Source organism: Magnolia sinica, chromosome 14 (genome assembly GCF_029962835.1).
Source record: "Magnolia sinica isolate HGM2019 chromosome 14, MsV1, whole genome shotgun sequence".
Taxonomy (NCBI): Eukaryota; Viridiplantae; Streptophyta; class Magnoliopsida; order Magnoliales; family Magnoliaceae; genus Magnolia; species Magnolia sinica.
The window spans coordinates 3,221,425-3,236,070 of NC_080586.1; the positions used below are offsets into that span (position 1 = coordinate 3,221,425).

At 39.8% G+C, this 14,646-nt stretch overlaps 2 protein-coding genes and 1 non-coding gene across 3 annotated transcripts; 2 read left to right on the top strand and 1 right to left on the bottom strand.

The window, feature by feature from the left end:
- Positions 1-1,573: 1,573 nt before the first annotated feature.
- On the bottom strand, positions 1,574-1,646 carry TRNAF-GAA (transfer RNA phenylalanine (anticodon GAA)). The gene has a single exon. It is a non-coding gene; the product is annotated as a tRNA-Phe (tRNA).
- Positions 1,647-5,904: 4,258 nt separating this feature from the next.
- Positions 5,905-7,766, top strand: LOC131225963 (probable beta-D-xylosidase 5). The gene is made up of 2 exons (XM_058221588.1): positions 5,905-6,396; positions 7,318-7,766. The coding sequence occupies exons 1-2, from the start codon at positions 5,905-5,907 to the stop codon at positions 7,651-7,653; spliced, it is 828 nt and encodes a 275-aa protein (XP_058077571.1). The 3' UTR covers positions 7,654-7,766.
- A 1,311-nt stretch (positions 7,767-9,077) lies between these two features.
- Positions 9,078-12,515, top strand: LOC131225964 (probable beta-D-xylosidase 5; the record flags this gene model as incomplete). Its single annotated transcript, XM_058221589.1, has 3 exons — positions 9,078-9,420; positions 10,191-10,604; positions 11,701-12,515. Coding segments are annotated over 3 exons (1,371 nt in total), but the record flags the coding sequence as incomplete, so codon positions are not given.
- Positions 12,516-14,646: the final 2,131 nt, after the last annotated feature.

Below are 14,646 nucleotides of genomic sequence, written 5' to 3' on the forward strand. Positions count from 1 at the left end.
GACACCTGAGGTCGAGTCGATACTCCGCCCTTCTCTAGGGAGTTTCCTATGATTCCTTTGTTTTATTCCTGGTTGTCAAGTCAATCCGATTTTACCCATAATAGATTACATGAGAGAGAAAACTCTATCACTAAAATTTAAAAATTCTATTGTTTTGTAATTAAATCTATATTCCTATATGGTATCGGAGTGAAGAGCAATTTACTCTTCTTCCTCATAGAACGATCATGCACCTTTACATCTTGCACCTCCTCTCAACATCTTATCTCTTCATGATATGGATAGTGTTTTGATTAAAAAATATTTTTAATAAAAAATTTATATATAAATATCTAATAAAGTTTTGTAAAAACATAGGTTTATGTGTTTTGGGAATAGTCACATGGATGTCTACAATGCAGGTAAGGGACCCATGGAGAAGGAGCTCGAGCCCCAAGGTCCCCATCATCCTGAGCTGATCAAGTCGACTAACGCCAAAGGCAGTACGAGGAACTTATAGGGAATCTCGCTTTAGTCCCGGGACAAGAGGATCAAGCTTGATCTCGACCAAAAATTACTTTGACAAGTGTAAACTGACAGTGGGTGTACTAACAAGTTAACCACAAAATGCGGGCTTGACAACATGAGACAAATTCTCATAAGAATATGGGCTCTCCAACAATCACATTAGTACACGACAGTTTCAAAACTGCCTTTGAAACTCTACATATACAACCACCCTAAACCAAAATAAAGGATGTGAGATGTAAGCCCTAATCTACATCTTTGAGATTATCTACATGTCTGACTTAAGCATCAGAAAATTTACTGCCGGCCATCAACACTTTCCATTTTTGTACATTCCATATCTTTTGCCGATCCATTAGAGGGCGTAGTTACACATTCTTCTATATCTGTTGGCTAGAATCTTGAGACAACACTATTTTAACCCAATTAATTTAAATCCTTTTGATTTTAAAACACTTCTCTATAAACTAATCAAAATTATAACATCTACAGACAACAAGCGACATAAAATCTTTTTCCGCGAATATCTTATTAACTTGTCGGTAACCAATGCAGAAAGGTAATGCTCAATGTCAACCCTTGCACAAGCCTACAGTACCTATTAACTCATATATCTCCCACCAGCAGTCATGGCATATGTCTAGATTAGTTGATAAAAAAAATAAAATAGTTTAATTAATCAAACATAATGGACGGTCCAGATTTAAGTGAAGAAAACCTTTTAAAAAATGGACATAATAGACAGTCCAGATTAGTTGATCAATTTTAAAAATAAATACCTGAGAAAAAAAGATTTCAGATTAACACAATGAACACTCAGCACAGTAGGGCATAAAGACGGAAATAATAAACAATCCTAAGTTGTTAATCAAACATAATAGACGGTCCCAATTAATTGATCAAAAATAAGAATAAATATGGATATAATGGACAGTCCAGATTAATAGGACATAATAAACAATCCTGAGTGGTTAATCAAGCATAATGGACAGTCCAGACTAATTGATTAAAAAATAAAAATAAATATGGACATAATGGACCGTCCAGATTAATTGTTAAAAACTCATGCGGTGAGCGTGGATCGAACACGCGACCTTCAGATCTTCAGTCTGACGCTCTCCCAACTGAGCTATCCCCGCAAGTGATGTACTTTCTTAGTAAATGATGATATATATTTATAAATAGTTTTGTGGAGCCACATCTTCACCGTCCATCACCTTATGAATGGGTTGGATAGCATATAAACAACAATTTGGGACCAGAATGGATGGTACAAACATCGCTTCCGGACCCACGGTCGTCTCAGTGGTGACTACCGTCATTACTACTCTTCCCTTTGATGTGGCCCACTTGAGTTTCAGAGCAGTCTGATTTTGGTTCTCATGGTCCTAGATGAGATTGACCAACTGATGGACGGACTGGATTTCACATGGACATCAGGTTGGGTCCCACATCACCTGCTTTGGTTGCAGGACTCGAGGTCGAATTAGCGTGGGCGAATCACGTAGCATTAATATACTTGATTAACTGCTAAAAGTCACGTATATCGGGCAGCTACCAAACAGGCATCGCTCAAAAAATCTCAGCCATCCAATTGGCGGTCTCAAAATGAAGACATTATGCAGATGATTGGTGGCCCACATGATAAATTGTACGGTTAAGATCGTACATATATCCAATTTTTGCATGGTCACGGATTCAATGCCCCTGGAGGCATGAGAGTCACCGTGCCTCCACATCCATTACACTACACGTGGCAACATGCCTTTATCCGGGCTGTTCATCTCGTGGCCCCACTAATGCTACCAATCCCAAATTGACTTCGCCGGACGCTCCGAACTAATAATCTAGTTGTCCATTTATTAAAAGAAGGGACAGGATTGTTACATCATTCTTATTTCGTACAGTGGTCTTTCAAATTTAGGGCCCACAAGATTGTGGAAGAGTACAACTAGGGGTGCACATGGGTCGGTTTGGTTCGGTTTTAGGGTGAAACCGGAATCGAACCGTTCCTAACGGTTCTAGAATATTCGAAACCGAAACCGGACCGTTGGCACCCTAGAACCAAACCGAAACCGAACCATTAAAACCAGTTCGGTTCTGGATCGGTTCCACAATTCTGGGCTTTTTATAATCCAGCCCAATTGCATATTTAATTCTATTATCTGGCCATGTTCATCCATGTTGTGGTCTATCTGATGAATGGTTTAGATATTGTATAAGGTGTGCAAAAATACATTTATAAAAATAATTAAGTGGTGCATTATAAACCATAAATCATGAGTCAAATATGGAAACAATCAAAGGGTTCTTAGTTCGGTTCCAAGTTCGGATCCATGGTCCAGTTCTACAGATTGGATTCACGGTTTGGTTCTACGGATCGGTTTACGGTTCGGTTCGGTTCTATATACCCCCAAACCAAGAACCGAACCGATGTAACCGGTTCTTTGATTTTGGAACCGGAACCGGAATTGGTGCACTCTAGAATCGGATCAAACCGAACTATTTGATCGGTTCCAGTCCAGTTCCACAATTCTACCGGTTTAATATGCACCCCTAAGTACAACAAGAAAGACCTGTGCCGATCATGTTGTCTGTGAGACAATCCAGTCCGTCCATCAGGCGCATAGATCGGTGCTAGGCCCTGGTGCACAAAATCATCTGGATCCACGACTCATGTGGGCCACACTAAAGGAAATGATGATGTATGAGAAGCCAACCATAGGTTTGTACGATTATTTTTTGGAGAGCATGATTTGTGGGCCCCACCCGCATAACAAGCTTTACCTGCCAAACGTAGCACAGCGAACGGAAAAGGTTTATCCTTCCTGCCTAGCTCCCGTTTCTAGGGAGACCGTGTTACGGAAAGTCTGTGGAACCCACCGCGATGTTTGTGTGATATCCAATCCGTCCATCAGTTTCAAAAGCTCATTTGAACACATACTACAAAAAATAATGGATATCTGTAACTTGAGGGATCCACACCATAGAAAAAACTGAGTAAAGAGACGCCCACCATTGATTCCTATATGAGGTTTACTGTAATAATTATACGCGATCCAATCTGTTCATAATCTGATTTTCCCAAGGATAACTGGAAAAGACAAATATCAACACGATCCAAAGCTTTTGTGGGTCCCACGAAAGTTTTGATGGAGGTCGTCCAGTGCCCACTGTTTCTTGTAATTTTGCTCACTCGCATGATTTCTGAAATAGACTAACATGACTTGGCAAAACGGATAGACGTATATGCCACGTGGATATCACGGTGGACCTCACATAGGCTTTGTGGAAACGGATTGGCTACTCCCTTGGCACTAGCCCGGTGGCTGGTAGTCGGTCCTCTGCGGGCTCTACTACCAAGAATATCTTTTATCCATGCTGTTTATCCATTTTTACATATCATTTCAGGGCTTGATGCCAAAAATGAGACATACAAATTTAAGATTGACTACACCACAGGAAAATAATAATAGTTGGATATCCACATTTAAAATCCTCTTAAGGCCCACTATACTGTTTATTTGACATCTAATCTGTTGGTTAGGTTATACAGACTTAGATGGAAGGGAAAAAAATGATCAGCTTGATTCAAAACTTTTATGCCCCTAACAAGTATTTAATGGTCGACGTTCAATCAACACTATTTCCTATAACATGGTCCACTTGAGATTGGGATATACATAATTTTGGAGCTCATACCATAAAATTATCTAGAAAAATAGATGGACGGTTTGGATGAAACACATACATCATAGGCCACAGAGCACAGGGTAAGTAGCCAATCCGTTTCCGGCTGGACTCGGATTGCGTAGCTTAGGACACATCACCCACATTGGTACTGCCTGCTGCTGGAAAAGCTCTATAGACCCCACAATGATGCATGTGTTTTATCCATTCTGTCCATCAATTTTCCCAGCTCATTTTGGGCCATGAGCTAAAAACAAGGCAGATCTAATCTCAGGTGGTCCACACCACAGAAAAGAGTGGTAATTAAACACCCACCATTAAAAACTTCCTAAGGACGACTGTAACCTTTATTTTCTATCCAACACGTTAATAAGGTCACATAGACCTGGATTAAGTGAAAACACAAATATCGATCTAATACCTTTGTGACCTCATGAAGTTTTTAATGGTGGACGTTCAACCACTATTGTTTTCTATGGTGGGGTCCACCTGAGGTGTGGATCTACCTTTTTTTTTTCTTGTGCCCTAGAATGAGCTGTGAAAATGGATAGGTGGTGTGATAAAACACATACATTATAGTGGGCCCGTAGAGCTTTTACAGTAGCAGACCGTACCGACCTCGGTGCTGTGTGCTACGCTAGGCAAACTGAGTCCTGAAAAACTAGGCAAGACAGAGTCTTCTCCAATGAGGACTTATATGATACTCGAGTTGCGTATGGCACTTTATACTCAGCATTTATAACTTGTACACGTGACATATATTATGTTAAACCGACTAAATCCTGGAACCCACTGTCTCTAAAGTCACAATCCAAAACTTAGATCGATTGAGGAATCCTAACCCTTCATTCGTGTATACTTGTTTGTCCAAATAGGACCACTGAAATTTTCATTTTTAACCGTTCAATTAATGTTTATGAATCCAATAGTTAGATAATGAAATAAGCCTATTTTTTTTAATTTATGATCAATCTGAAAAGGGAAAAACAATTTGGACGGCTTATATTAACTTAATTGTATTCCACACATGCAAGTCCTAAGTAGTTTTTAAGTGCCTATGTATCATCCATCACTTTCTTTCAGAGTATCCAAGTTATGCCCTTTCAGATACCTGTTGCGAAATGACAGTGACCTATTGAGTTTAAACAAAATTGATAGTTAGCCAGGTGCATGGAAACCTTTCAATACACACCGTTGCATTTAGTCATGGGCATCCACATATCCAATCTGCACCGTACATTAGTTGTAGTTCACTAGTCATTGCCTGTCCCAAAAAAATTGATACTAATCAGATGATCCAAATCGTCTAGTTACTGGCATGAAAATTTGGATGGACTATATCATTTGTGGAAGATACATCAAGCCATAGATGTTCAGGACCATCTTATTATTGCATAATTTACACCATATAAGGAAAAAAAATTTTGGAATTAATGGACGGTCTAGATAGGAGATACGTGTGCCAAAAAGTCCAAATGCATCAAGTGTGGCTCGATATTAGATAAGAGAAGCTTGTTACTCTCATTCCACACCATAAGTAAAAATTCTCCAGGTTAGATTAGGATACTTCATTGAATTCAAATTAGTTCTTTTGGATCATCCAAAATTCAAATTACTTCATTTGGATAATGTATCATTGCTTATGTTATCCAACTACACACTCTATATAAGGAGGATTATCTTCTCTCACTAAATTACTCTAGAACCATGGCTTCTCTCAAGCTAGTTCTTTTTACTTCTCTTGCTCTTTTCTCCATATCCACAGCCTCTAGATTGATCCCACAATCTCAAGCCCCATCTCAGCAGGGCCCACTAACTACATCTCCATCACTATCTCAAGCAACGCCATCTCCGCCGGCATTTACCTATGTGTGTGACCCACAAAGGTATTTTGATTTGGGCCTAAATGTTTCATCCTTCTCTTTCTGTGACACATCGTTGCCATTCGATGTGCGGGCGAAGGATCTTGTCGATAGTATGACGGTCGAGGAAAAGGTTGTGCAGCTTGGTAATACGGCAGTCGGTGTGCCGAGATTAGGCCTTCCTAAGTATGAATGGTGGTCTGAGGCTCTACATGGTGTATCCAATGTGGGTCCTGGGACTAAGTTCACTGATGAAGTGCCTGGTGCAACCAGCTTTCCTACTCCCATTCTTACAACAGCTTCTTTCAATGAGACCTTATGGAGAACCATTGGAGAGGTAACCATGTTAATTATATTTTTATTGAACTAGTCTTATTTTTACTATGGTCTTTGAATCTAACCCATTAATCTACGGCACATAGTGTGTGTGTGTGTATACACTCCCAATTTTCAGCTTGAACCAAAACTCTAGTAAGCCATAGCAAAGAGAAATGCAAATTCTTGGAGGAAATTGTTTCCTTTTGCCATGGTCCTTTGAGTTTTCGATCAGGCTAAAAGTTTGGCTTGTAAGGTTTTAAGGGGTGCTCATCACGTGGATTGTTCAGATTCTTTTAAGACATGTGTGCAAAGGTATGCATGTGTGCTCATGTAAGACGGTCCACGTGATGCAGCAACCCTTGAAAACCTCAGGGCCCACCTTTTACTTTGATCCAGAACTTTAGTGGGGCACAAAAAAAGATAATAGTTTCCTCAATTGATTTGCATCTCTCTATTTTATGGCCCACCAGAGTTTTAGATTAGGGTGAAAATTGGCCTATTGGGGTTTCATAGAACTCCGCATATATCACATGGACAATTGGGATTAAACGCCCATTTTGTTAAATGACCTTAACCATTCATTCTTTTCACTATCCATTTAAAATTTAGAATCTTATTTCTTAAACTACTTCATGGATGGGGCCCACAACTATGTACATAGCTTGGATATGTGAATTCTCCTATCAATATTTTGTCCCCCAACGTGAATGGCTCGCTTTGTGACCTTAACCATTCATTGTTAATTTAAACTTTAATTTTCAAAATTAAAATCATTCTTGCTAAAATAGCTTTTTAGGTGGGCCATCACATCATCTGCCAATGATCCCCACACAAACCACCATTTACATAGTTTCATTGGTACAATGAATCTAGACTGTTAATCTAGTATCACTTCTTTGGCCCAATATAACCTATGGTTTCTTTTCTTTTTTTGTTGCAGTCTGTTTCTACTGAAGCAAGGGCCATGCACAATCTAGGTGCAGCTGGATTGACATTTTGGAGTCCCACCATGAATGTGGTTAGGGATCCTAGGTGGGGTAGGACCCTCGAGACACCTGGTGAAGATCCATTTGTCGTCGGCCGCTATTCTGTTAACTATGTTAGGGGCTTGCAAGATGTTAAGGGCCATGAAAATCCAACTGACTTGAAATCTAGGCCTCTTAAGGTTTCGGCATGTTGTAAGCATTACGCAGCCTATGACGTTGATAATTGGTTAGGCGCAGATCGCTTCCATTTCGATGCAAAGGTAATCGTTTCCAGCCTTTGCCAATTTTAAATGCTTAGTTGATTTTTTGGTAGTGTTTGGTTGCACTAAATATCATGATATTCATGGTATTTCATGATCAGTTATTCTAATTTGGTGTAATATATATTAGGGGTTTACATGGTTCGGTTCGGTCCCAAAATATATATTAGGGGTGTACATGGTTTGGTTCGGTCCAGTTTTGGGGTGAAACTTGAACCGAACCGTTCCCAACAGTTCCATGAAAACCAGAACCGAAACTAGATCGATTGCACCATAAGACCAAATCAGAACCAGATTGTAAAAAACCGGTTCGGTTCTATAGTTCCAGCCTTTTTATAATCCAGACCAATTGCATGGTTTGTTTTTATAATCCAGCTCAATTGCACATATTTTTTTAATCCAGTCCAATTGCAAATTATTTGAAAGACAGAGAGAGGCCGCGAAAGAGGGGGGGAATAAACAAAGATTAGGTTTTTTTTTGTTTAAAAAATTAAAATTTAAATAATTATTGGCTTAGGCATCTGGTTTCAAGCTTTGATTCTATGGACCGGTTCACAGTTCAACTCAATTCTATAGAACCCCACACCGAGAAGTGAATCGAACTAACTCATTCTTTGATTTTCAGAACCGGAACCAAAATTGGCGTGCTTCATGATTAGACCAAACAGTGCGGGTTTGGTCTATTTCGGTCCAGTTTACCAATTCCATCGGTTCCGTGTGCACCCCTAATATATATCATAAAATTCATGATATTTTGTATGACTAACCCTACCCTTAAATAAAGGAAATTAAACTATAATTTGAACATTTCCTCTCTATTAAACTAATTATTACAATTCAATTGACTTGTGCATCCAAACACACCATAAATAGTTATGATTTACTTAATCTAATCATCTTTTAATATATTTTTAAAGGTGACTGAGCAAGACATGCTTGAAACATTCTTGCGTCCTTTCGAGATGTGTGTGAAAGATGGCGATGTTAGTAGTGTTATGTGCTCGTACAACCGAGTCAATGGCATCCCAACATGCGCTGATCCGAAACTCTTGTCCGAAACAATTCGAGGAGAATGGAATCTTCATGGGTAATTACTTTTGTGTTATTTTTAAAGGGAACATATACATTTCTTGCATTAACTTCTACTAAGAACGTTTATGTGCCGCCGCATTCGGTTTTTTAAATACCTTGATCGATGGATATTGAACTAACCATCTAATCATCCTTCAATATATGTGCTCTTCTACAACAGTTACATCGTCTCCGATTGCGATTCGATCGAAGTTATGCGTGATGGCCACAAATGGCTAGATGACACCTCAGAGGATGCTGTTCAGCAAGTGATTCGAGCTGGCAAGTTCTCAATTCCACTGTGCCATGTTGCATTCAATATATAATTTCTATCTTTTTATGATTATTTTCTTCTTCTTCTTCTTCTTCTTCTTCTTTTTTAAACAGGGTTGGATTTAGATTGTGGAGATTTCTACCCTAAGTACACAAAGCCAGCCATTGATCAAGGAAAAGTCAGAGAGTCTGATGTAGACAAGGCTCTAAAAAATCTATATATTGTTCTGATGAGGCTTGGGTACTTTGATGGCAGTCCTCAATATAAGGACCTAGGAAAGGATGATGTGTGCTCTGAAGAGCACATTGAGTTAGCAGCTGATTCAGCTCGGCAAGGAATTGTTCTACTCAAGAATAACAACCTCCTACCTTTGAGCCCCACCAAGTACAAGAAGTTGGCGGTTGTAGGCCCTCAGGCCAATGCCACCAAGGCCATGATTGGAAACTATGCAGGTAATTAAAAAGCTTTTGTTGATGACATCCAACCCATCCATGCAAGCATTTTTTAATGTGCCCAAAAAATCATCTTTTTTCAATCATCAAGTGGGCCACATTAAGGGGATAGTTGGCTTGATCAGGTGCACCCTAAAATGTTGTATTCACCCTTAAATTAAATTTTAAAAAAAATGTTGTGTTCACCCTTTAAAAAATGAATATGAATCCCCTATTTACTACAAACATAAAAAAATTTACTGCATTGTGATTGGTCCAGCTTCATTAACTGCAGTTTAAGATGATATCGCTCAATCATATTGCAATAATGACAAGCAGGATTTACTGCATTTTGATTGGTCCATATCACCAGTGGCATTACCAACACCACAGCATTAAATGCTGTGTAAGATGACATCGCTCAATCACATTACAATAAACAGGTTTTTTCCTTTTATGACAAGCATATGATCCCCATTCCTATTATTAAAAAAAAATTTTAAAAAAAAAAAGACCATAAACAATCACGATGACCCCAACAAGCAAATGTATCTTTTTTTTTTTTGTTTACTTATCTCGGCCATCCATTTTTAGTCCTTTGATAGTACGGTTTGAATGATCCAATTGGTGTCATTATTTCATGGTAGCCCATGAAAAGCATGATGATCCGCTTGGATGGTCCAGATCATGCAATAGGACAATCCAAGTGGCCATACTAAGTATATTCCCAGCATATTTTTAAAATACACACAGTGCGTAGTTTACCCCTAATACGTCCTTCGTTTTTGCAGGCATCCCATGCAGGTATGTCTCTCCCTTAGAAGGCCTCTCCAAGTACGCAGAGGTCGACTACAAGATGGGCTGTGATCAGATCATATGCCGCAACGAGACATTCATCTTCCATGCCGTCGAGGCATCGAAGCATTCGGATGCTACAATCATTTTCGTTGGATTGGATTTGTCCGTCGAGAATGAGGGTTTGGATCGTACCAATCTCGTCCTTCCCGGCTACCAAACACAGCTTATTAGAGAGATTGCCGATGCCGCTAAGAGCCCCGTCATTGTCGTTGTCCTCTCTGCTGGTGGGGTCGACATCAATTTTGCTAAGAACAATGGCAAGATCGGCGCCATCCTCTGGGCTGGTTACCCCGGCGAGGAAGGTGGTCGTGCTATTGCCGATGTTATCTTCGGAAAATACAATCCTGGTATGAATTCTTTGCTGATGTGATATTATTCAATTACCTAATTCCTTCTTATGTTTTGTTCGCTTCAGTCCATCCACTTTGGTGGACACACCACAAGAACCAATGTACAATCATCCCTAAAGCCTATATACCAACCTTCTGTAGCCCACCTGATTTTTAAAATGACCTGAGTATCTGTCTGTCCCTACATCCTGGTGGGACCCACCTGATGACTGAGTAGTAGGGCTGAAAGTTGGGCGGGTTCAACCCGACTTACCCATGACCGACACAACATAATTGGGTTGGGCTCGGCCAGGATGCATCAGGTTCGGTCTCGGGTTAGGGCTATACAAACACCAACTTGATAAAACTTGGGTTGACCAACCTGAATCTGATCGATAAATAAGTTACTAATAAATTATAATTGAGTGGGTCGGGCTCGGGTTGCCGGACTTAACCCAAATTTGATCGATATATAATTTACTTATAAATTATAATTGAGTGTTGATAGTCTGTCTTGAAGCCACAAGAAATTTTAGTGTTGTCTGGTTTCATTGTTCAAATCGTTTTGGATGACTAAAGCTGACAACTTCTCTCCCAAATGGATTGGGTGTTACAATACAACTTTTAAAAGAGTTATATTTTAGGAAAAATGAAATTTTTTACTAATCGGGCTTATTTGACACTTCAATGAACCGTATCGATCATAAATAAGTAAATTGAATTAATATCTGAAGATCAATTCTCTGCATAAGATACAACTTGGAACAGAGAATTAACAAGACATATTGAAAATATAATAGACTAATATAATAACGAAAATATTAGCATGTATAACCCGAGGTTGAGTTGGGTTAGGGTTAGGTATAAGAACCTTGACCCAACCTGCCCGACTCCCAGCCCTACTGATAGTCGATCCAATAAAGAAACAAAGCATTCAATTTGCAAAAGGAGAGAGAGAGAGAGAGAGAGAGAGAGAGAGAGAGAGAGAGAGAGAGAGAACTATACCGGGTTTCAAGAGGAGCTATCAACCACTATCTCTCCGAGAGACAGTCTCTATTTTAGGCACCATTTTCCTGATTTCAGTTACATACTGAAATGTTTCTTATTCTACCAGGAGGGAGACTACCGGTCACATGGTACACGCAAGACTACGTGGACAAGCTCCCAATGACGTCGATGCAACTACGGCCCAACGATGCCTTGGGTTACCCTGGAAGAACCTACAAATTCTTCAATGGATCAACCGTCTACCCGTTTGGATACGGCCTGAGCTACACCCACTTCGATTACTCCATCAAATCATCAAGAAGGTCCCTTGTGACGAAGAAGGGCCCATACCAACACTGCCATGCATTGCACTACAAGTCCGACGCATACGTTCCACCCTGCCCGTCCTTGCTAGTTGAAGACACCAAGTGCGACCAGACGATCGACTTTGAGATTGAGGTTCATAACAATGGGACGATAGATGGCTCACATGTCCTGATGGTCTACTCAATCCCTCCGGCCGACTACGTTGGGGCCCCAGCAAAACAGCTGGTTGGGTTCCAGAGGGTGTTCGTGCGAGCTGGCCGTTCCGTTACGGCGAAATTCTCACTCGATGCATGCAAGACATTGAGCATGGTGACCGACACGGCGTATATTGTTCTTCCATGGGGGGAGCACACTATCCAGGTTGGTGATGGAGATGGTGCTGTGACTTTCCCGGTGGAAGTTAGCTTTCAGTAGGATATGGAACGAGAGATTCATGGAGGGTTATTCAACGTAGGGTTGAATATCAGGGTTTCTTAGTAGAATAAGAGAAAGAGAATCTAATCTTTTAGTGTTTTTATTTTATTTTTTGTAATTTTTTATACTTCTTGTTTGATGCTAATAGTCATTGAAATCTGTTTCAGCGAAAGTATTTATGAAAATTTGCTGTTTGATGGGTGGTACTATGCGTCATTTATAATTCGCATCAGTTGTTAATCTTATCCGTTGAATACAATTTCATGGTCTACTAAATAAGATAAATTCCTGATTCCAAACATAAAGATTGGATGGTTTCATTTAATGTAATTCCATACCATTTAATCCTGCGGACCAAACAGGCCCTATCCATGGTTTTCATTCATTGCGGCCCACTGTATCAACGGTTCTGATGGTTTAAGGCACTGTTCGAATGGTGCTCCTCTTCGAACTAATTAACATTTAAAATGGATATGACTGTTCTCTACGTGTGTTCTACATCTACACGTCAGTCCGGCCGTCTAAATCCTGTGTTCTACATCTACACGTCAGTCCGGCCGTCTAAATCCTGATCTTGTGGCATTTCGATCATCTACCACATATCATAACGGCCAGCTCTTGGATAAGCCATTGGCTAATTTTCAGACTGATTCGATCGTCCAATACATGCAGAAACTTTCCCACTATATCAAATTTTGGGGTGACCATTCTAATGGACAGCCCGGATCTATATGAGTGCCTGTTTGGTCCGTGGAATAAAATGGTATTGAATTGTAATTAAGGGATCAATCACAACCGATGTCGTTCACATGTAAACATACATAAGAATGTCACTTGTAATAGGTGTATATGGATGGAATGGATAAACACACTAAATGCAATTCCTTCTCACCTAATCCTAAGCTTTCTCATCCTACCCAAACGTTGAATGGAATTTGCATCAATGTGGAGCCCAGTGTAGTGAATTTTAAAATCTACAAAAATTCCAGACCAAATGCAATTCCATCTCACCTAATCCCAAGCTTTCTCATCCTCCCCGGATGGATGTTGGATGGAATTTGCACGGCTACAAATACAATTCTATCCTACCTAATACCATCTAATACCAGTTTTTAACAGTAAGCGTTCAATCACTGCTCATCTTTGGAATCATGCCTTAAAATGAGCGGGAAAAAAGATGAATAGTGTGAATAAAACATATAAACTATGGTGGGGCTTAGAGAGCACCGACCGGTAGTCCGGAATCTGCGTCCTTTTATTTGGTGAGTGGGTGCGTCCCTGACCGTGGGCCCACCTCTGTGTAATTTTTGCACATCCACACTGTCCATTGGTTTTTCTGGCTCATTTTGGATAATGGACCTGAAAATGAAGTAGATACATTTCTCAAGTGGGCCACACCACAGGAAACAGTGGTTATTGACCATTAAAAACTTTTGTAAAACATTACGGTGGACCCTGGGAAGTTGTTGTAACACCCCGATCTTTTCAATACCCGAGTATTGAAAGTCCTCGAGTGTTACCATGAAGTTTAACTTGATACATGCATGTGTACGACACCAACTTAGCTATCCTAACCCTACATCCATTCCCCAACAAAAATTGAACCATTGGAAATGATCTTCTTTCATATATCAAGACATCTGACCGTAAACTTCAAGGTTAGACTCTCTATCATGAGATCTAACGTATGTGTCTTCCCTTAAAGGAATTGACAAATAACGCCCTATCCATAACAATTTAGATATACATTCTTTTCTAAGAATTGCTTAGAAGCACGCCTAAAACCATGTGGAGTCATTAGATTTCACAAAACTCTCATATCAGTAATAATTACAAAAACGCCATTGCCTAGGCCACTTGATTCTAGATCACGTGGTTTTCACTATCCGTTTAATGCAAAATTTTATACCATGCCTAATTACCAAAAATTAACCGTACACGTCGAATTTCAGGCCTTAGATCACAGTAAATCAACCACTTGACCTCTACATCCGTTCGTACACTTATCAGATCAAGATTCTGATCCGTCCATCTTATTCACACCGTATGAATATGCTTAGCCCACCATTAGAATCAGAATCTGAGAAACTTTCGTGTATAAGAAAGTCACTCGAATCTAACATTATATCAGTCTTACCCCTAATCACTCTGAAAACCCACTTTGTGTTTACCTATTCACAAAACTGACCATACATCCACTCATATGCATGGTTAGAGTGCTAACTATAAAGCTTCCTTATTTTTAACAAGTCACCTGACCGTCCATCAGGTTTGGATCCGCCAAATGGGCCATCCGAATATCAGGATGAATCGGTCATTGTGAAGATCTTCG